The 20,097-nt window shown below is 48.0% G+C and overlaps 2 protein-coding genes across 2 annotated transcripts in view; both read right to left on the minus strand.

Moving 5' to 3' along the window:
• RPH3AL (rabphilin 3A like (without C2 domains)) overlaps positions 1-4,100 on the minus strand; it is a 51,623-nt gene extending 47,523 nt beyond the window's left edge. Inside the window, exon 1 of the mRNA XM_056353340.1 lies at positions 3,950-4,100. The gene's annotated coding sequence lies outside the window, so the exon portion shown is untranslated. The remainder of the gene's footprint in view (positions 1-3,949) is intronic.
• Positions 4,101-13,686: 9,586 nt separating this feature from the next.
• Positions 13,687-19,778, minus strand: RFLNB (refilin B). The gene is made up of 3 exons (XM_056323488.1): positions 19,491-19,778; positions 17,784-17,893; positions 13,687-16,480 (listed from the first exon to the last, which is right to left on the minus strand). The coding sequence occupies exons 1-3, from the start codon at positions 19,692-19,694 to the stop codon at positions 16,150-16,152; spliced, it is 645 nt and encodes a 214-aa protein (XP_056179463.1). The 5' UTR covers positions 19,695-19,778; the 3' UTR covers positions 13,687-16,149.
• Positions 19,779-20,097: the final 319 nt, after the last annotated feature.

Here is a 20,097-nt window from a genome sequence, read left to right on the forward strand (position 1 = left end):
AGGCTGGGAAGAGGCAAATGCCCTACACCCTACTATACCACCAAACTGCACAGCCATGGATCCTGCAGCAGGCACATCTTCCCAAAGCAGTAGCAGAACAGCAGTGGGAAGTGCTTCCGGATGTACTCCTGCTCTGCATTCCAACAGCCTGTACATTCAGCACCAACTACAACTGGTGGCCGCAATGGCAGAAGGTTGCCATGTTGGCACGTCCCATATCTAGCCCTGGCTGACAGCAGTACACAGGCACAGCCCTTTGACACGATGCTCTCCAAGGAATTTCAGGCTCTTCTCTGAAGAAAGGCCAGTTTTATCAGCAGAACAGCAACATCATTTATGTCTACCTTAACAACAGATCACAGTTGTTGTAGGTCATGCCAGAGGTCCAGTGAGCACAGCACCTGCTACCTGACCAGCTCCAAGAGCAGATGCTTAAAGAAGAGTATAAGAACAGAGCACAACACAGCAATACCCTCCCAGCCTCCAGAGATTCCTAGATCATGTACTCCCTGAGCCTGGCTGTAGCTCTGTATTTAACACCCTCAACGTTTTTCTGTCCCAAATTTATCAGCCTGCTTTTTCAGCTCACGTACACTTTTAGCATCATCTTGCTACACCAAGTCCCTTCCCCACTCCTCCACCTCAAACATTTTGACTTTATCTTGACTACATCAAAGTTAAAACTGCAGGGTCTTGTTGACATTGAGGTGGTCACTGCAGTAGAAAACACCTCCTCATGGCAGCAAAAGCACAGTCTGCACGAGCCCTCCTGCAGCTGGGCTGACTACAGGTGCCCACAAAGCATTATTCATTGGAGCCCTGCAAATACAAAAATGTCCTAAACAGGCCCATAAGGAGCTCTCCAGTCAGCTTTCAATTGCCTGGTTATTTCAGCTAAGCAGCTCATGCCTATATTAATTTTTTTTAATAGGCAATTAATTAAGCTTTTTTTTTTAAATACTTCATTTAAAAAATAAAAATTAAACAGTTGGCCAGAGATGAGTTTCCAATTCCCAAGCTGAGCTGTGCCGGTGTAATTAACTCTCCTGCTTCGAGGGCATAGCCACCCCCAGGACTCCCAGCTTGCACCAGGTACTGTGCTGGCCTGTTTTTCCTTTTAGCTGCTGCTCCCTCAAAGAGGCAGTGTAATTACTCTTTGCTCCGAACACCAGACCCCATTATCCCTGGGAAACCTTCGCAACTAAGTGAGTGTTTGCTCTTGTTGCTATGACAGAGGATAAATGACTAGCAGAAACAGATAAGGTTAACCCAGTCTCTGCCTCCCACCCACCACCAGCCAGTCCCTTTTCCTCCCAGACACTAGTTGGGCAGCAGGGAGACAAGTATGAGCAGGCAGAGAAAGGCTATTTAGTCCAGACACAACTTTTCCTCTCATGTTTTTAAGATTGTAGTGCCACAGTTGCGTTCTAAAGCACAAGACTGCTTTAAAGTGACAGAATAACCCTTGGGGCTGTAGAAGCACGGCAGAAGGCACACACTTGACTTTCAAGATACAGCCAAGTCTCAGAGCCAGAGAAGGGGAGTAACTATGCCGGTACAAGTGCTGGCCTAAATCAGGGCTTTGTTAAAGTTTTTCTCACACACAAACCACTTCAGACTGCCCCTTCACACCTACATTTAGCAGTCTGTCTGCCATTCCTGTGGCAAAGGAGCATGCTGTAAGCATCAACGTTTTATAGGGGCTAAGCAGGCAGGCAGAACAGACACAGCGGACCCAAGCAATCCTCGCCACCTTCCTGCTCCCAGCTCTCAGAAAGGCAGAAAGCTGGGCCAGCACACAGGGGCACAGCTGAGCAACGACCTTTTACCATTTCGTACTTTGACAAACCCCCACAACAGTGCAAACTCTTAGCAGCAGATAGAGAGCCGAGCAACACAGGGAATCCAATATGATCAGACTTGACTTGCAGCTCTGAAGTTTGGGCCAACAGAGACAAGGAAAACACAATGTCCAAATATACACCACAAAGCCTTGGCAAGCTTTGGCACAACTTAAGCAGCCAGTAAGATAGACTTTCTCCAGTCTGTCTCCCTTTTAACGCAACACCATGAAAGCTCAATGCACCAGTGCCAGCAAAATAGGGAAAATCTCAGAGCTGTGCATTCAGATCTGGTTGGCCCAGCCTGAATCAAAAACAAACTGGCTGTAGCACACAGAAAGTGAGAGGTGTCATTATCACATAAAGCCAAGCTGGAAAAGGAGCAAGTGAGGATGAGGTTTGGGAGGAAAATATGGCAGGTTCCCATGCACTAGAGCTGCTTCCCAATCCTAGCAGCAGTGGCAAGAAGCCTAACTACTTTTAAGACAGAGCTTGTTAAAGAGCTTATAAAATACAGTGCCCTGGAGATCCACACCAGTCCTATGAGTAGGAAGATAAAATCAGCTCTACAGGAAAACTGACATACAGTACCAACAATCCTGTATTAATGAGAGGCACTTAATAGCATGACTACTTGATATATGGTAAGCTATAAAGAATCAGGTTTTCCCCAAGCAAAGCAGTCTTCTGGCTCCCCAGCACCCTGTGATGCTGAGGAGGAAAGCCAGCACTGTTGTACCTGCCAAGGTGTATCTTTATTTATCAGACTTTGGCCCTATTTCCTTCTGATCTCCAGCCAGGCAGGTGCCCTTGTGTAAAGTGAATAATTCATGAAGACAGCAGGCTCTTTCTGACTCACTTTCTGCGGCAGGTTGATCTGGCATAGGCCTAGGAGAGGCAAATTAGCATTTAAATGGCCAATTAGAGAGACTCATTTCACTATTCTGATATGCTAAAAAGTTCAGGAGGCCTTCTTTGGCTAAGGTTGGCAGGGGTGGAATAGGCACCTCCCAGCCTCCAGAGAAGCATCAAGTTTCTTAGAAAGAATTGGACATAGCAGGGAAGTACTGAGCACGGGCCAGTGTTTGTCAAGGAATCCTTTGCAGGAGAACTGCATGCCAGCCTATTTCACTGGTAACCTCAAGTGAACCAGGAAAAGCACAGTTCACGGCCAGCAGAGAAACATTGCTGAGCAGCCTGATTCCAGGCCTTGCCAAAAACTCACTGTCCAGGGCAGCTCTGAGCCACAGGCCTGCCATCACATCTGGAGGATGAAATATCCTTTCTCAGCATCCTTAAGCTACAGTATTCATTTCAGGCATCCCAGGAAGCCTTTCAACAACACACAAACATGGCCAGCAGTAACTCCAAGGCCTTTACCATCCTGTATCACCCTGATCATTGCTGATATGAGCAAAAAGAAAGCCGTGGGCTTTGACCAGGCCGAGGAACACCTGACCCAAGCTGCAGCAGATTAAGACCACTGGGGATGGGCACAGCATGTCAATCTTACTTGCACATACAACAGCACCCATCACTCCATGTCAGAGCACACAAAGAACCACGACAATCCATCCTCTGCAAGATGCACACTGTGGTTCCCACTACACAACATGCACAAACCCAACAGCTCTCTAAAGCACACTGGGCCTGAAATTCTTTTCAGCGGAGCATGTCACTTAACTTTCCACTTCTGGCTCGCTTCCCCCCCTCACCTCTCTCACATTGTGTTACCTTCACGAGGCTTAACTCCACCTAAATTCAGCCAAGTTCACCTTGCTGTGTTTCTGGACTGCTTTCAGCAGCACTTTTTAGATAGGACTCTCACACCAGTGGAGCTCCAGCTCTGGCTGCCCCAGCCCCCCCCAAAAGCTGCTCCCCCATCCCAGCTCGCCGGGGGAAGGGGCTGTACCCCACGGGCCCCACACACGGCCGTTTTCCCGCAGTTGTCCTGGCAGCCTCTACGTACCAACACCTAAAACTCTGCTTGAAACTCCGCACGAAGCGGCCGTGCGCCCTGCCGGCAGGGGCCTGCACCACCCGCTCCCTGCGGCGCAGCGTCCCCCCCACGCACCCACCTGCCCTCCGGCCTCGCCCCACTCGCTCACCCGGCCTCGCTGCCCCGGCAAAACTCGCGGCCGGCTCCACCACGGGCCACGCTGGGACGCGACGCAGAGCCGCTCCCCCCCGCCGCCGGGACAACGCGGAAACGGAGCGCACCTGCGCTGCGCCGCGCCGCCGCCTCCGCCAGCCCCGGCGGCACCGCCCGCGCCCCCGCCGGCCCGGGCACCCCCTGGCGGCGCCGCGCCGCACACGCCCCGCCAGCGCCGGCCGCCGAGGCCCACAGCGGAGCCGCCCGGTGGGGCTGCGGGCCGCTGGGACCGGCCGGCCGCGCCCGGGAGCCCCAGAGCAGAATAACAACCCACTGGAAAAAAAACAACCCACCAAAACAAACTAGGAACAAGGAAAGCCCGTACCGAAATAAACCTCAAACCAACAAAACAAAACAAACAACGAAAGAAGGAAAACAAACCATAACACAAACCTATCCAAACAAAGCAAGCCCCCAGCAACTAAAAAAACCAACCAAAAAACCCAAACCCAAAACCCCAAAGCAAAAAAATGAACCCCAAGAAACAAACAAACAAGCAAAAGTATCACACTAAAAACCAGCCCCACCAGAAAAATTAATTATCTGGGGAAAACAAAAAAAATTTAAACCAAGAGCAGCACCTAACAAAGCAATGTCACCTGCTAGGCCCAAGGCAACCATGGGGAGCTCATAACTTTTCAAAATTCAGTGCCCAAATCTGCAGAGTGATCCTAATAGCAGAGACCAGCTACAGAAGGTTGTCTGGTGTCAGCAGCAAAAATTGGTCTAACTTTTTTGACAGTACAGCTGTTCCTCCCAGGACTGCTGTGGACAATCCTATCAAGGGGCTCCCCACATCAGGAGAAGCTCGGTCTGCCTGCAGGGCCACCAACCAGGTATGACAAGGACCCGGCGTGTACCCAACACACCGAGGTAAACCTGGCCAGCCTGCTTCGACTAACTGCAGGTGAGTGAGGGACCAAGGGCTGGCGTGGCTTTTCTTCTGCTTTCAACAATTGCCTGTAGCCTGCTCCCTCACATTTTGTCATAATCATTATGTCAGGCTTTGTATTTTGGAGAGCTGCACCAATGCCAATTACTGTCCCATGTGGCACAGGGAGGGTGGGGATGGGGGGCAAAGCATTTGGTGAAGTGACAGCCTGAGATCATACAGTGAGTCAACAGAAAACTACAGGAAAACAATTATTCCTTTGCACTAGCCTGTGAACACAGAAATTCGGGCTTATTACTGTCTAAATGCCCAGTGGATGCAGTGAGTAAATTTGCCTTGTGACAGGAAGGGAGGGAGAGAAAAAGACAGAAGGAAAAGAGAAAAGAAGAGAAAAGAAATCCCAGTCAGTGCTTTTACTGCCTGTTCAGATCCTGCCATTGAGAAACGTGGTGGCCCTGCAAGTCCCATCACTTCCATACATCCACACGACCTCAGGATAAGCTTAGGGACCCTAAGCCACCTTTTACCTAAATCAAGTTCAAGTCTGAGTTTATATTTTGCTTTTTGGTTTAGGCAAGTGTTGAAAAAACCTCAGAGGAAGCACTGTTTGCATTAATACAGAGCCTGTATTTCTGTGTAAGAAAGTACTTGAAGATGACATTTTGCACCAGGGTAGTCCTCCACACAGTCAATAATATAAATAAATTAAACGCACGGTTCAGCCAACTTCAGAAGATAAATTACCTTATTTAACCAGCTGTACTGGCAGGAGCAATAGCCACAGGAAAAGACACTAATCTCAGAGCCTGTATCCATTCTGTTGTTGAATTTGCTCGTCAGGATCCCCACAGAACCACAGATAACTTCGGAGTTCGACTGCAAGGCTGGGCCTCGATAGCTGGAAGTCACAGAGAATAAATATGACATTACATTAAAAATTTAAAAAGGCTAAATATGAGTTTTATCTTGATAGCATGAAGTCAATTTTTAATATACTCGTTTCTCAGAAAGCAGACTCTTCCAATTCCATCCAAAGAACCCTTCAAAATCTGTCTTTTATCAATGATGGGTTTCACTGAATTATTCACCAGATCACAGCTGCCAGAGATTTTAAATATACACGACAAGAACTGTAACGGATAGCAACCTTCTCCAGCAGGCCTATCAGCAATGCTGACAGTTGCACTGCAGATGCCCCAAGCTGATCCAGCCTCCTTTCAGCACAGCTCATAATTGCACACCAGGGAGCAGCCTTTCTGTGCCACCCTCGGACAGGCACATTTCTCAAGAAATGTAAAATAAAGACCACCATTTTCAGAGAGATGTTAAACTCATGGGTATGAAGGTGTCCTCCAGAAGAACTACAGATGCTTAAAAGCAGCTCTGTTGTATAGCAAAACAATCCTAATTGTACGAATCCTGGAGTGCTATGGGAAATGATTCCCAATTTGGACGCTGGACTGGTAAGCAGGGGTCTGGGCTCCCATTGTCAGCCATGTCCTGCAGGACAATCACAGCTGAGGTGTTGCACTGCTGATCTGCTTTCCACAGTTTGACCTTTGTTTCTGGTTAGATCACAGGTTCCTTCAGGTAAGGATTCTCATCATCTGTCTGTTCAGCATTTGACACAAGAACTTGAGGGAGACAACTAGTGTTTTAATACACAAATAATAATAATAATAGTATTAATTATGAGCAATTTTAAACACGTAGAATAATCAAAGGCCAAATTGGCTGGCTGCTTATCTCTGAAAGACCATTTCCTAGGGACACAGGCTGACAACTGGCAAGGAGCTGCCGCAGCCAGAGATGTTTGGCACTCCCTTCTCATTGCCCTGACCACTCCGTTTCAGTCTAGCCACTTTATAATTCACAGCAAGGCAGCCAGGATTTTTCTCCAAGCTGTTACCCCAATTGCAATCCTCTACTATTTGGTCCTCAGCGATTCAATCTGTATTCATTCCTGTAATCATCATTCCTCAATAAAAAGGTCAATGATTCAGTCTCTAATCTGAACAACAACATAAAAATCTTGCCTATAGATCACACCTGCTTAAGAATATATAAGACAAAGGAAACGTTTAAAGAACACTGATGCTTCATAGCAAATTAAGCTGCTTTTTTACCTGTTTTAAAGACAAACTCCCCATTCTGATCTACTGCTCTTTTTGCTTGCACAAACAAGGCTCAGGGATAATTCCCTTTTCCATGTTCAAGGTAAGCCTACAGCATCAACGGCATCATTGCACAAGACTTCCTTGGTAGCCCAGCGTGGTAGGTCTATATGCAGTTTCAGGGCATTTGTGGAAATGACGCAAATTTTGGAGTAAACTGGTTGCACAGGGAAATCTAGAGGAATTTATCAGTGTAGTAGCAGTTGAAGTCAAAAAGTGCACCCACACTCCCCCCAGCCAAATAAAAGCTATCTGAGTTAGAACCCAGCAGCCATGGGTTATATATTTGAGGCCTGGGCAGTTCCTTGATGTCCTGGTAAAAATACACATATACACCACAACTGTGAAGATCCACTTTCTGACACCAGCTTAGGCTGGGCTTTGAATTTCAGGCTTGCAAGTTTCCTTCCTCATGTCACCAGTTCTAGATAATTGCTTATAAAATTACTAGTTTTTCCAATCACAATGTAAGGCACGTTCACAAATCTCCTCTCAGAGGCACCTGCCTGTTGCATTACCCAGATTTTATACTGAATGGGCGTCATGGTAACATCCCTGTCTCACCAAAGGAAATAAATACAATGGTACCTTCACTTATTTTACACTCAAACTAAAATTAAAGAGGAATATTCAAGCAAATTGAAAGAAAAATCTAACAACCCTTACACATATAGATTAGATCTACTGTTTGAATGTAATTACCCTTCCTGGCAAGGGTTTGAAATTGGACTTTATTTTGTGAATTCACAAGATATTTATTTTCAAAAGACATATGCCTCCAAGACACAGTGAAACCTTCAGAGGGTTGTGGAAAGTTTGTCGTTAGTATTTTTACTGTGAATCTCAGGTAGAGCATCCACTGAGACTAGAGTCTGGCTGTGCTGGGCACAGCAGAGTTTGAGACTCTCAGTCTAAAAGAGAAAGGGGAAAAAGATAAAAGTGACAAAGTGGGTAAGGGATTTGCCTGGGGATGATGCTGGTTCAGAATGAAATTATCTGCTGCTGGGGTCATCTCACCACTCAGAATCCTCCTGGCCAACTGGAGCAACAGAGAAGACAGGTGAACCAGGTGTATGTTGTCCTACCTGTCCTGGTACTCCAAGGAGGAGCTGTCAGAAGATGATTTTTTTATGTAGCTTGGCCAACTGCTACCACTGGGCTCTAATTTTGGCTAGCAAGTCAGATTTATTCATAATAAAATTAATGACGACCACCACTAACTACAATTACCTGTTCTCTGAAAAACACTGCACTCACTTTTCAGTCTGGGTGAATTATTCACAACCCATTACTGCTGTTGCTGTTTTCCTTGCCTTTTTGCCCTGTGTCACCATCCCTTTCATCCACACACAGGCTTTGGAGACCTGCTGGCTGCTGTACAGCATTAGTAATAACCATCACTGTGAAACCCCGCTGTTGACACTTTGAAATCAGCCCATTAGCGGCAGTAGAAGTGCTGCTTGCAGCCCAGGGATCTACCGTGGGAGCAGCCTCCTGGGAGCCCAATTTCATCACAACCTGTCTGAATGCAACCACAAGTGTCTGCCAAATCTCACATCTAAATAGATTAGAAGGAGAGAAGGAAAGAGGCAGGCAGGGAGGGGGAGAAAGCAACCAAACTAGGATTAAACCTCATGTTATTTCCAGGGAAAAGACAACAAATAAGCAGTGCATTGCTTCAGCAACTGTTGCTAGAGTTCCCACAAATGCTTTTTTTCCAGGTTCACCTCCAAAGGAGACATACTCATCTCCCTTGATGGTGAGGCTGTTAAAACACTCACCACCATAACACAGAAGCAAGGGCAGGTGTGAGAATTGCACGAGCCCCAAAACACTTGGGAGAGCTATTGCCACCTCAGAAGCTGTTCACATATACCTTCACTGCTCTGATGTATGTGGAGAAAGGTGGAGGGGTGGGAAAGGAGAGGGCAGTTTCACTCAGCAACTTCATTTACAGGGCTGAGGTACTACAAAGAGATAGGAAGGACCCTGATAGCTGTTCTTGCAATGGAGGTTTGATTCTTCCCTCTGCAGCAGCAGTGTGCTGCAAACCCTGCAGCCCTATAATACCTTACCTACTGCCAGAGCTGTACTATCTTGGACAACACTTTCTCGTGTGACCATATTACCTCAAGCAATCCCCAGTACCTACACATGCAGAGAGACACAGGGGAAGAAACCTGTGCTGGACAGTGTTGTTCACAGAGCAACGGCACTGGGCCCCAGGCCAAGCAGGCAGGCCTGGGCTTGCCGCTGCGCCAGGGCTGCCCTGGAGACCTCGCTGAAGGGCAGGCACTGAGGGGGCTGGAGCGGAAAGGCAAGGGGAAAGGCAGCAGTGAGATGGAGGGGAAGGTGCTGAGAGGACAGCTGAAGGGCGAAGGTGAGGTGGAAGGAAAGGTGCTGAGGGGAGATCGCAATGGAAAGCACTGAGAGGAGACGGAAGGGCAAAACCTGAAGGGAAATGGAGTGGGAAGGCGCTGAGGGGAGAAGAGATGGAAGGGGAAAACCTGAGGGAAATGGAGGGGGAAGGTACTGAGGGGACGAGCCGAGGAGAAATAGAGGGGGAAAGCACTGAAAGAGGAGATGGAAAGGAAAAACCTGAGGGGAGATGGAGGGGGAAGACACTGAGGGGAAGAGCTGAGGGGAGATGGAGGGGGAAAGGGAAAACCTGAGGGGAAATGGAGGGGGAGGACACTGAGGGGAAGAGCTGAGGGGAGAGAAGATGGAAGGGCAGAACCTGAGGGGAAACAGAGCGGGAAGGTGCTGAGGGGAGAGGAGACGGAAGAGCAAAACCTGAGGGGAAGTTGAGGGGGAAAGCACTAAGGGGAGATGGAGATGGAAGGGGAAAACCTGAGGGGAGATGGAGGGGGAAGGGCAAAACCTGAGAAGAAATGGAGGGGGAAGGCACTGAGGGGAAGAGCTGAGGGGACATGGAAGGGGAAAGCACTGAGGGGAGGGAAGATGGAGGGGAAGGGTCACGTAAGTTCCAGCCAGGGGTGCTGGACCAGGGCTGCTGACCTTCCTCTCCGCGCTCCCAGCCAGGCCGGAGGGGTGCCGCGGGCCGCCATGCCAGACCTGCTGCAGGGTCCCAGCGGCGGGAGAGCAGCGCGGGCAGGGGGCGGCCAGGGGGCTTCCCGCGCCCGCCTCCACCGCCGGCCCCTGGCGCGAAGCCGCGGCGCAGGAAGCAGCCACAGCAGCAGCAGGTTCCGTGCAGGAGCGGCACCAGCACCGCGCGGGCAGGTGAGCTGGGCTGGCCCCACAGCTGTCCCCAAAACGGCCCCCGCAGGGTCTGGGCAGGCCCGGGGAGGGAAGGGGTCATCAAGCAAAGCAGCGTGGGCAGGCTGGGACGTGACCACTGCTCAGCATGGCACGTTTGTGCATTTGGCACCCCATATCAATGATCATATCAGCCCATATCAGCTGTGCACCATCAGGAAGGCGGCTGAGATTCACCTGTCCCTGTTGGCCAGAGGATCCGGTGCTCAGCTCTCCCTTCATCCTGCCTGGCCCTCCAGGATAGCTGCCAGGGAGAGAAAAAACAGCCCTCTCTAAGAAATCATCTATGGCACTAAAAAACTTTTCACTGGACCTGTAGTCTGTTCACACATCCTTTCATATATAGCTCCAAATCCAAAAAAAGAACAAGATTGACTACATGTAACTACACAGCATAAGCAGTAGGAGGCATAAGACGTCTGTCAAGTGGTAGGAAGTTTCATAAACTTCCTACGTAAGATTTGGGATGCTGTAAATATTTAGTGGTTTTCTTTTGGTGAGCTACAGTATAGTTGTTTAAATATTCGCCATTCCACAGGCATGAGTCACGGCACTGATCTAACTTCCCATCAGTGGGGTTCAGTTGCTGTTGCAGCTACAGAAGGGGAAGCTCGCTTCAAAACATCTTCCATGTAAAGGAATAGCCATTCCCTTCCAGTATCTTAGTACAAAAAGTGCCTGAAGGCTTCCAGAAGTTGTACTATTAACAAAAAATTATCACGTTGCTTGCTGTATTAATGGATAACAGCTTAAAAAAAAATAATCCTCAACAAATAAGAATCCATTTCCTGCCTAAATTGAGTTAGGCAAGCGCAGTGAACTCGATGCTAGTGTAGAAGTGCTAGCAATGCATTAACAGCCTCAATAAATAAATTTTACAGGTGTGAGAATCGTTATGTTAGCCCATCAGATAAATACATATTTTCCACTTAAAAATAAGATTTTGAGGCTATTAGTATTTTTTTATTGATTTGTTTTCTTATTAATGGGCACGTAAAGGCACAGCAAGCACTTGTCTCATCATCCTCTGTATGAAATAAACAAGAGGGCCTCAGGGAATGCATGCATTTTTGCTAACAGCATTATTGTTTTAACAGATAAACACCGCCACAAAACCAGAAAGCAGCAGGCCCACTCCCCTCCACTGCTCGAAATCCCAAGTACTGGGAGGAATCTTGACTCAGCCCAAAATAACACAGAAGAGAATCAGAAGGATGCAGAAGTACCCAAGGTTGTAGTATGCTCTCCTGCCATTTTGGACTTTGGTCAAGCAGTTCAGAGTCTTTCTGCTGAACTTAACAAAAGCCTTCGATGGGATGGGATTCTTGAAGATCCTGTAGCAGAGGAAGAAAGGCTGCACATTTATAAGACAAACAGAAGGAAACGTTACGAATTGTATATCCAGCAACATTTGCCCACTGAGCCATGCCCGATCATCAGGCATTCCCCATTACTTCATTGCAGACCGTCATGCACAAGCAGCAATCACACAGTATGTAAAGAAGATTGCTGCAGTTATTTTCCAGAGGAGCAAGCGTGAACTGGTCCTGAATGCTGAATGAGCTAGCGCAGTCTCCAAACTGCAACCAGTGGTGTCACCTAAAATCTCTCAACAAGTTCTGTAGCTTAGTACCAATTACTCACTGTCTTAATAGCTGTGTGGAGAGCAGGACATTTATACTTTAAAAACAAACCAACCCATTAATTAAAATACAGATGTAACTCAGACTACCTCAGCAATTAAAATTTCCACACTGCCTTTGTCCTGCAGTACCCCTAGTTACTGCTACTAGTTTATTTCAAAATAATACTCGCTGCATTACACCAGAGATTTTCAGGTATTCACGGTCTGAATTTCTGGTCCTGACACCAGCAAGCACAGCCCTTGTGGAAGATGGGGAAAGTGAGCGTGGGCAGCTGAATGACCAAACACCTTGTCTGGAGGCTAAAATAATTTGCAGGCACACAAACTTACCTGGTACTTGAAACCGAGCGAGCTGCAAAATCGGGATTGGAATCCAGCCCTCATCACTTGGCTTGTGATCTAATTGTTAGGTACAATATTTTATTTGTTACAAAAATTCATTGTATCAGACCCTCAGATCTGACATTATGGAGAATCACAGTATATAATACAAGGCAAATGGAGTATATAACAATAGGGTTATCCTTGTCATGGTATGTACTAACTAGAAGCCCATTTGGCCAATACGAATTAAAAATCACATGAAGCAGTAGGCTGCCTTGTATTCTCCTACTTCAACTTCTCATAGTAAAGGAACATCATTCATACAAAGTGTTACTACAATATTAAAGGAAAACAGCCCAAACCACACTAAAGGAAGTATTTGGCAGTCAGATGGCACATCTTAAAGGAGAGAAAGTTTTTCCTGAAGCCCTCCCGAAAGATACTCTTCTGATTTTTAAAGTTTCTTCTTACTGGCTTTTTAAATGGGCTGTCTTTTATAAGCAACTGATGTTTATATGTGGCTTTTCTGCTGTTTAATACTTTAAACACCACATGATATTCAGATGCTTGCACAGACTTCTACAGGAGCAGGCATGCTTTACAATAGCTGCAAAGCTCCCTAGATTCCAATAATGTCATTACATGCAAATCTAGAGCTTTTGCAAGCAGATAACCAGATAAACAATAAGAAGTAAGCAAAAATTTCCATTATGAATTAACTGATGTTCAATTGCATCCATTTGTACTTTGCCAGAGATGCTAACAAAATCAACATGCCTGCAAATTCGGAAAGGTTTGAAGAACAGATTAAGCATCCAGAAAAACACAAAAGAATTTCCCTCAAAACAATAGTTTGTAACCATCTATTTTGTTTTTATAAAGTTTAATGCATAATACATTTAAGTTTTATTTTATATCGTAGTAATATAGTATTTGAGCATCTACATTTTTAACCAAGATTAAAAAGACATTCCTGTCTGGTTAAATATGTGTTAACATTTGAAAAGGATAAGTGCTTCACTTGTAGGATATGCTGAAATCCATACCAGAAACTCTCTTTAAAAATAAACCTATACCAGATGAGCAACTCAAATATATATTGAAGGGGATTTTCAGCTGTCTTCAAGGCACTTTTCAATGTCTTGCTAAACTGATAAAACCACAATATTTGGTGGTGGTGGTGGTTTTTGGTTGTTTGGTTTTTTTTAATACAGACAGTTTTAGATGGGAAACACCCTCCTGGAATATGTAAACGGCAATACATGACATAAGAGAAACAAGAGGGGAGCTGGGATTGGCAGGATATATTATGTATTTATTTCTAAGTAAATACCATAATAAACACTGAAAAGCTTTGAATGAAAAATAAAGAGACTTCCCTATACGATGGTTTTCAGATGATTTATTACCAATAATGTAAAAGACAAAAACTAGGAGAAGGGAGTGGAAAACATCCCAGACACAAGAACACTTGCACAGAGCTAATCAGAGCTTTGCAAATGTTGGAATATAAATAATTTAAAAGGTATCTCTACCAATTAAAAAATTTTAAAAGGTACATAATTAAGTTTGTTTGCTTTACAAAAATCAGGTGCTTTACCCTAAAACCATAGTGTAAGGGTCATTTCATTTATACCTAGGAACAATTAATGATTACAACTTAAAATAATCTTCTCTTAGATCTGCAAATGAATTCATTGGAAGAGCGTTGTCGGAGCAATCCAGGGTCCGTGTTCTTCCAGTGTCCTGTGGCCAGCACCAGATGTTTCAGGAGCAAGGTACATGAAACTGCGAAGCAAGCAATGATGCAATAGCTTTCCCAAAGAGTTCTGTCCATTTGAAACCCCCCACACTTCAGGGCTGAGTTGTGTCTTCTGTTACACAACAAAGACATCCTGGGGCAATGTTTAGGGGGGAATTGCAACATGTATTTTAAGACATACGGTAGTCTGAAACCAACATGTTTAACGAGGAGACTGCGCTGCTCTTAACAACTCTGGAGCAATGCCTACCTGACTTTGGCATCCTCTGTCACCCTGACATTGTTTTAGGATCTGGTTTTCTGAGGCCAGTACCAAAGATCAAGGATGTTCTGTTCTGAGCTAATAAATAAGTAAAAAACCAAAACAACAAAAAACCCAAACCACACAAACTCAACCCTTCCTTCCTGCTGCATTTTTAGTCTTTCCAAGTCATTTCAGTTCACACTGCAGTACGCTTCCACACCATTCAGCACACTTGCACAAACACGCATTAAGTACAGCTCAAGAACAGACTGCCGAGTTTCTAACTCACCACTGACAAAATTCACCCTTGGGGCTATGCACTAGCAAAGTCCTCTGTAAAAGCAGGTGCAGGGCTGATGTTACACCAGAAGGTGACCTACACCTCAGAGGAGTTTTGGAATACATAGAAAAGCCGTGTCCAGCTAAGTTAAGCCTACCAAGCATTTCCGAGCAGCTACACCACACTAGCCACCAATGTAACCCACGGTCCCAAAAGTGGATGCTCTCCACACCACACTGCTCTCTGTCAATACAGAAAAAAAAAAATATCTGGGTAAAGTAAGAAACCTCTCAGTCTTATTTTCATCAAAGCACATGACAAACTAATGCACATAACATCCAGATGGAATTCCATAGTATCTGAAGTTATTCCCTTTGGTCCCCAAACTCATTATGCACTTGGGACTGGAGGGGTTATTCAGCAGCCTACAGACAGGCAAATGCTACCCCATCCCAGTGACATCCTGAATACCAAAGTCCAGAGAGGACACGGACCTTTGCAATGAGAAGCTCAACAGGAAAGCAAAGCTACAGCTGTGGATTTTGCTATCCAATAAAAATTTGCCTTTTTCTACTGTCTACCTCTTCACAAGCCGTTCCCCCAATGCCAACAGCTTCTCACACCTGATCCCAGCATCTCCATTCTATGTCCCTGTACACACGGTGCGTTTTCTGAAACTTTCTGAGTTACAGTTCCCTTAGTGCAGACAGTACAATGTTGGTAAAAACTAGGCACTGATGTTTTTCTACCACCACATCATCAAGACCTGACTTTCCAACAATCCAGGGATAATTTTTGACCTGATATTTTTCATTACAAGTCCTACTACAAATGCTAGCATGATACACAGACTACAGTGCTGCAGAAGTCATTATAAGAACACAAGATACATCATGCCATTCACCTAAAGAACTTGAATTACCTGATCCTCTCTCTGCTGCCTGGAGCTGCAAAAGCAGTTTATCTCCTGCTCTACTCAGAATTCCTCTTCTTTCCAACACACGCCTTCAAACCAGACATGATTGCCATAGGATAACATCTTTGTATCTGTTAAATGCAGAATTCCAGATTTTTGTCTGTTAGCTTTTTCCAGCAATTTCCAGGAGATGGTTCTTCTAGAGAAAACAGTCTCACAATCTAAACAGAAAGGAATGACAACTCTGGCTGGCTGTAATCAAATGACCTGGCAGATTCTACGCAAGAGAGCAAACTGCCCTTGTTTTTACACATCACCACAAAGCATCAAATGGATTTCCACCTGCCAGGCACTATTCCACATTCTTTCTTATCTGTCAGGTTTTTATCTGGGAAAATACTTCCTGTTATTTTCACCTGATTACTGCACTGTGGGGAAGGGGAGAGAACTCACGACCTTAAAGGCAAAGAAACAAGTTCCTTACTAGTTATGTTCCCACAGAAAACTGCATTCAGGCCATTCTGATGCTTAAAGCAGGAATTAAGAGCTGAGAAAGAGGGTCTGTACCCGCTTTAGCTAGCGGAGTTAGCACAGTACATTAGATGGGACTGGGATGGATCAGAGCAAGAGAGACGGCTGTCAGTCAGCAACCATCCAGGACACAGTCGTTCCCAAGGTACTCCGAAGTTTCCAGCTCTATGCTGGAGAGGAACCGCCGCACGGTCTTACGACAGTTGTAATCCAGCGTGGTGGTGTACACAGTCTTGGCGTGCTTCGGGTAGATGATGGTGGTACTCGTGAAACGCTGGGGCTTGTTGCGAGGCTCAAAGTGGACTTCTGCTTTGTAATTGCGCCACGTGCAGTTTGGGACACAGATGACCGTCTGACTGCAAGAGGAAATGCTTAAGCCCACTGGCATATAGATGTCATCGATGAAGTGCTTCTCGGAATCGTACTTAACTGAAGACGTGTACCTGAAATACAAGGGAGACATGCATGAGCTCGGCTCCAGAGCAGCAGGCTGCGTTTTCCGGAAAGCAGAGCTGTTGTGTACCAGGGTGGCTCCTCAGCCCCGCACCTGCCACCTTAACAGAGGAACAGCCACATCTCACAAAAACTGTCTGCTGGTGTCTTACTCATTTACGGGAAGAGGGAAAAGTCTTACATTACTGACATGCCCGGCACTATCACTGTTTTGTCCAGCTGCCAGCACTAGCAGGTTATCTTCTCAGTCCTCGTGTCCATCGTTTTAAGCCTGAGGTCTATGAACCCAAGAGCCTCCTTCAAACTCCAGTGCCTAAACCCAGAGGCCTAGATCCACATTTAGGCTTTGCACATAAGCATCCCAATTCCTCAGAGCGCCAAGTCCACAGAAGTACATGTTATGTTTTCAGTTCTCCTTTGTCAGGAGTCACATGGGAGTTCTCTGCTATTGCTCCTGGCATGGGGCACTCTCTGAAGGCAAACTTCTGAAGATTTGACTGGCAGGAAAATACTACTATTGCACATCAAACTCTGCCGGCAAGATAATCCTCTGTTCCTGGATTGCAAAAGAAAGTTTTCATCACCTTCACACTGCAACAACTCCGTGTTAGCTTTTCTGCAGTGCTGCCTGCCTTCAATTGCAGCCACAGTGCCGGCTCCTTCCCCACACCAGGCCGTTCCTCCCCTACCCTGTGCTAGGCTTCCATTTGATTCTATCAGTCTAGTTCTGCTTGCACAGTAATCAGCTGGGAGCCTTCATTGCTCATTACTGCAAATCATGATGTTCAAAGGAATAATTCGCAGGCTGTGAAGTGATGCAGTGCATTAAAAAAAGAAATAATAACGCACTCCCTGAATACTAACTTTTCTTTTAGTTTGCACAACCAGCCACTGCTGATAAGATAGAAAGTGTTTATTACAAAACCATGAAGGTTACAAGAACAAAATTCCTTTCCCGTAATAAAACAGTCCTAGAAAGATGGCTGCTTTGAAGATCTTCCCTCATGATTACCTTCTGGTTAATCAGTTGAAAGCCAGTATTTAGAAGCAGTGCAATGAAGTAAAAGCAAGAGCATAAAATACAGGAAAGTCTTCCTGGAAAACAGCCATATGGGAGTAAAACAGGCTGAACACTCCTTCAGCCTGTACAAATATTCAGGTCCAGGAGTGTACAGCTGCGTGGAACAATAGCTCTGCAAATAAATTAACTTGACTCACAGGCGCTGATAAGGCCTAACTACTCCTTTACATGCTAACTCCTTCAAAATGAGAGGCCTGTAACACAGTATTTACCTTATTTCCTTCGGTGGTAAAGGGTCAAACTCAACTCCTTCGCCAAAGGATAAAGGACACAATCTTGGAGGGCAGCTGGAGAGAACAGGGCTGGGGGAAAACACAGAATTCTGCAAAAAAAGCCAAAAATAATTCCTTTTATGTAACGATACAGTATATTCTCAGGAAAATGCATTTATTTAGCCATTAGTACAGAGCTGCTGAGGTTCACATTTACATGACATGCAAGAGGATCTGCTAGTCCAAGACATGCCTACAGGTGCAACTTGCAGGTCTGACTTCACACTAGTCTACAGCATCAAAGATGTGGCCAAGTGTATTTTTTGAAGACAAAGTCCTAACTCCAGGAGCTTACTTCAGGGGAGCCACTCTGGGAAACGAGAGGAAAACACAGCCCCTCGGTGCAGCACAGCTTTCTGCAGCACGAACTTGAGTTCACGCTGAATTTATAGCCAACATTGTACAAGTGTATGAGAGCGAGCTCTCCTTGCGGGATTCATCAGATCTGCCCACAGGCAGATCACAGCAGGAAGTTATTGCAGGACATCTTGCTGTGAGCAACCTCCTTGTAGCTACTATTTGAAGGTATTAAATCCAATTTGTGTAATTCACACACAACCTGGTGGGCAGGATTAACTCATTCCCACTGAGCAGCAATTCACGGAGGGTCCCCACGCTCCTCTCTGTGACAGGCAGCGCTGTGAGCCAACACCGGCCCAGCAACATCCCGCAGCCAGAAGCAAACTAAAGCGGCCCTGAAGGGATGCAACCTGCTTTTGTTTTTGCAGCCACCTCTGCATATGTGCTTTACTACACAGGGCAGAGGGGGCTGTGAGCATCTCTCCTGTTCAACACGGTACTCTCCTACGGCCTTTCCCAGTTTCACAGATGCACCCCTGGAGGAAAGGGATCTTTCCTCCAGATTTGTGGTTTCTAAAGTATTTGTACCAACAGCTCAGCGTCAACATTCAAAAATTATTATGCAAAAAGCTAGCACAGCTCTACCTGATACCATTAAGTGAAACGATGGTTTAATACACAAACTTCCTACTCTGCGTCGCTCTCTGGAATGAGAGCTCGTTTTCCACAGGAGTTTCCAGAGATGCGACACGTCCCAACCCCTACCTGGGGCAGGAGAGACCAGGGCTTCCCTGGGCCAGAGCCCACCCCAAAGCCGGAGGCTTTTGTAAAGCCCCACCAGCTCCCCGGCCGCAACGTGGCCGGGTCTGCGGCCCCGCCACCTCCCCGGCGGCTGCCTCCCGCGGCGGGTGCGTCAGGGGACACGGCGGCAGCCAGAGCCGCCGGTGGACCGGAGGAAGCCGGGGGTCGGTAGTTTCCAGCTTGTGCCCACGCCGGCTGCCCGGTGCCAGCCCCCCCGGTAAGCGCCGTGCCGCCCGGGTGGCTGCCCACCCTCCTCCCCGCCAGGACGCTGCGGGGCCGCCGGCCCCTCGGTGCGGGAAGGAGAAGCCTCCCGGCCGGCCACCCCCGACGGGGCACGGGGCAGGGCCCGCGGGGAAGCGGCTGCTCCGTTCCGCCGCCCGCGGGGCCCAGCACCTGCCGCAGCGGGGCCGAGCGCGGCGCCGGCGGGTGCCCGGGGCTACGGGTCCCGCTCCGGGCTGCGCCCCCGGCGGAGGGTCCCGCCGGCCCCGGGGCAGCGGCGCGGGGGGCGGCCCGGCGCTGCAGGGGGGTGGCGGGGCCGGTACTCACCGCGGCGGCGGGCGCGGGCGGCTCGGACTCCGGCAGCCCGTTGCTCGCGGCGCGGTCGGGGCTGCCCGAGGAGAGGAGCCAGGGCGGGGGGGCGGGCCCGGGGCTGGGGGGCAGCCCGGAGTCGGGGCTGTCGAGCCCCGCGTCGCCCCGCTTCCTCATGTCCGGGAGGTCGGGTACCTCCCGCAGGCTGAGCCGACCCACCATGGCGGGACCCCGCGCCGCCCTGCCCCGCGCCCGAGTCCGCCGCTCCGCTCCCTGCGCCGGCTGCGCCCGGGCGGCGGCGGCGGGGCGGGGCCAAGGCGGCGGGGCGGGGCCAAGGCGGCGGGCGGGGCCGGCTCCCCTCGCCTCCCCGGTGCCCGTCCCGTCCCGCAGCGGTTCCCCCCGATCACGGTGCCCCCACCCTCCCCGTGTCCCCCTGCTCCCGATGCCCCCCCCCCCTCCCCGTTCCTCCAGTGCCTCCCTGCTGCCGGTGCCTTAGGTGCCACCATCCTCATGGTACCCCCGTGCTCCCAGTGCCCCCATCCTCCCGGTGCTCCCAGTGCCCCCATGCTCCCAGTACTGCCGTCCCCGTACCCCTGGACACGGTCCCTGCCCAAGTGCTGCACCC

Source organism: Falco biarmicus, chromosome 1 (assembly GCF_023638135.1).
Source record: "Falco biarmicus isolate bFalBia1 chromosome 1, bFalBia1.pri, whole genome shotgun sequence".
In the NCBI taxonomy this organism is placed as follows: domain Eukaryota; kingdom Metazoa; phylum Chordata; class Aves; order Falconiformes; family Falconidae; genus Falco; species Falco biarmicus.

Coding starts and splice junctions, on each gene's coding strand:
- RFLNB (XM_056323488.1), bottom strand. CDS start 19,694: ATGGTGGGTCGGCTCAGCCTGCGGGAGGTACCCGACCTCCCGGACATG. Junction 17,894..19,490: donor CGCCCGCGCCCGCCGCCGCG/GTGAGTACCGGC, acceptor CTTTTTTTGCAG/AATTCTGTGTTTTCCCCCAG. Junction 16,481..17,783: donor TTACCACCGAAGGAAATAAG/GTAAATACTGTG, acceptor CTTGTATTTCAG/GTACACGTCTTCAGTTAAGT.